This window comes from Panthera uncia, assembly GCF_023721935.1.
Source record: "Panthera uncia isolate 11264 chromosome A3 unlocalized genomic scaffold, Puncia_PCG_1.0 HiC_scaffold_11, whole genome shotgun sequence".
NCBI classification, from domain to species: Eukaryota; Metazoa; Chordata; class Mammalia; order Carnivora; family Felidae; genus Panthera; species Panthera uncia.
In genome coordinates, this window is record NW_026057578.1 from 42160418 (window position 1) to 42161707 (window position 1290).

The window sequence follows — 1290 nt, forward strand, 5'->3', positions numbered from 1 at the left end:
CCCCCCCCCCCACCCCTCCAGCCCGGACTCCAGCCCGGCAACGTCATCCGGCCGCTTCCCGAAACTTAACCCCTTCCTCCGCCAGCTGTGCGCAGCCCCGCCCCACCGCCAACTTTCTTCGCCCAACTTCGGAGCGTGCGGGCCGGCCCGACGGCCCGCAAGGAGGGAGGGGTCGCCACGTCGTGCCGCCAGGCCGCCGCAGGTCCCCTCCGACCGCTTAGGAGCGTGGGGTCCACGCCGCGGGGCGCGCTCCGCCGCCGCCCCTGCACCGGGTTCGCCCGGAACACGCCCCCCCAGGGCCCGACCCGACCCCGAAGGTCGGTGGCCGCGGCGACGGCCGGCGGCGGGCGGCGCCGCCGGGGGAGGGGCCGCCAAGGAGACGTGTCACTCGCGGCGCGGCCGGCCCCGGCGCCCCGACGGCCCGGCCCGCGCGCCGCCACCGCCGCTGCAGGGCCCTGCCAAGTTTCTTACCTGCAGCCGGAGACGCGGGAGGGAGAGCGAAAGGGCAGGAGCCGCCGCCGCCGCGGAACCGGGAGAGAAGCCCGCTGAGCCTCCGCCGAGAAGCCGCCCCCAAGCAGCTGCAGGCACCGCGACCCCGACGCCGTCCGCCCCGTCCGCCGTCCGCTCCGGCCGCTCGCTAGCTGCGTGCGCGCGTGTGGAGTCGTGGCACTTTCTGCCTCGGAGCTGGCGAACGGCCCCCTCCGCCGGGATCGCCGCCTCCTGCCTTCCCCACCCGGGCCAGCCATTCATCGAGCCGCCTTTCCCCATTGGCCCGCGCCCCGCCACTCCGCGGGTCACTGGCCAGTCAGAGCGCGGGCGGCCGAGCCGCGGCGGCGGCCATTGGGCGAAGAGGAGGGTCTCCGCCTCGGCCAATGGGAGAGGGGAGGAGCTGCGGGGAGCCGCGGGGGGCGGGGCCAGGGAGGGGCGGGGTCGTGCGGTGCGGCGCTCGGCCCTGCGCGGGGGCGGGGCGGGGCCGAAACGCCCCGCCAAAGCGGGAGGGGGCGCCGGTAGGTCCCGCCCACCCCAGGCCCGCGGCGCCGCTCGCAGTCTCTGCCTTGGGGCGGGCGCTGCCCAGGCAGCCTGCAGAAGGTGCGAATACAGGGGATGCCGGGCCTGAGCCCCTGGATCTCGACAGGCTGAGGTGGCGGTGGGTGTCACCCTGAACGCGGTTGCGCAACCCGCCAACAGCAGAGAGGAATGCCTTATTTAAACCCACTGAATCCCACTCCCCCCCGCCCCCCAGCAGCGGCTCCACCGGGCCCAGGGTGTGAGGACAAGTTCGGCTGGGGG

At 76.1% G+C, this 1290-nt stretch overlaps 1 protein-coding gene across 4 annotated transcripts in view; it reads right to left on the reverse strand.

Annotated features, from left to right (window-relative positions):
• The window catches only part of RRBP1 (ribosome binding protein 1), a 64592-nt gene extending 63839 nt beyond the window's left edge, over positions 1-753 (reverse strand). For 3 of the 4 annotated variants that reach the window (XM_049651169.1, XM_049651168.1, XM_049651167.1), the window contains exon 1: positions 472-751. In XM_049651169.1, coding sequence (XP_049507126.1) covers positions 472-750 — 279 coding nt within the window. In that variant the 5' untranslated portion in view covers position 751. Of the gene's footprint in view, positions 1-471 lie in introns of all 4 variants that reach the window. The other variant, XM_049651170.1, reaches the window with a different exon arrangement.
• Between the last annotated feature and the right edge of the window lie 537 nt (positions 754-1290).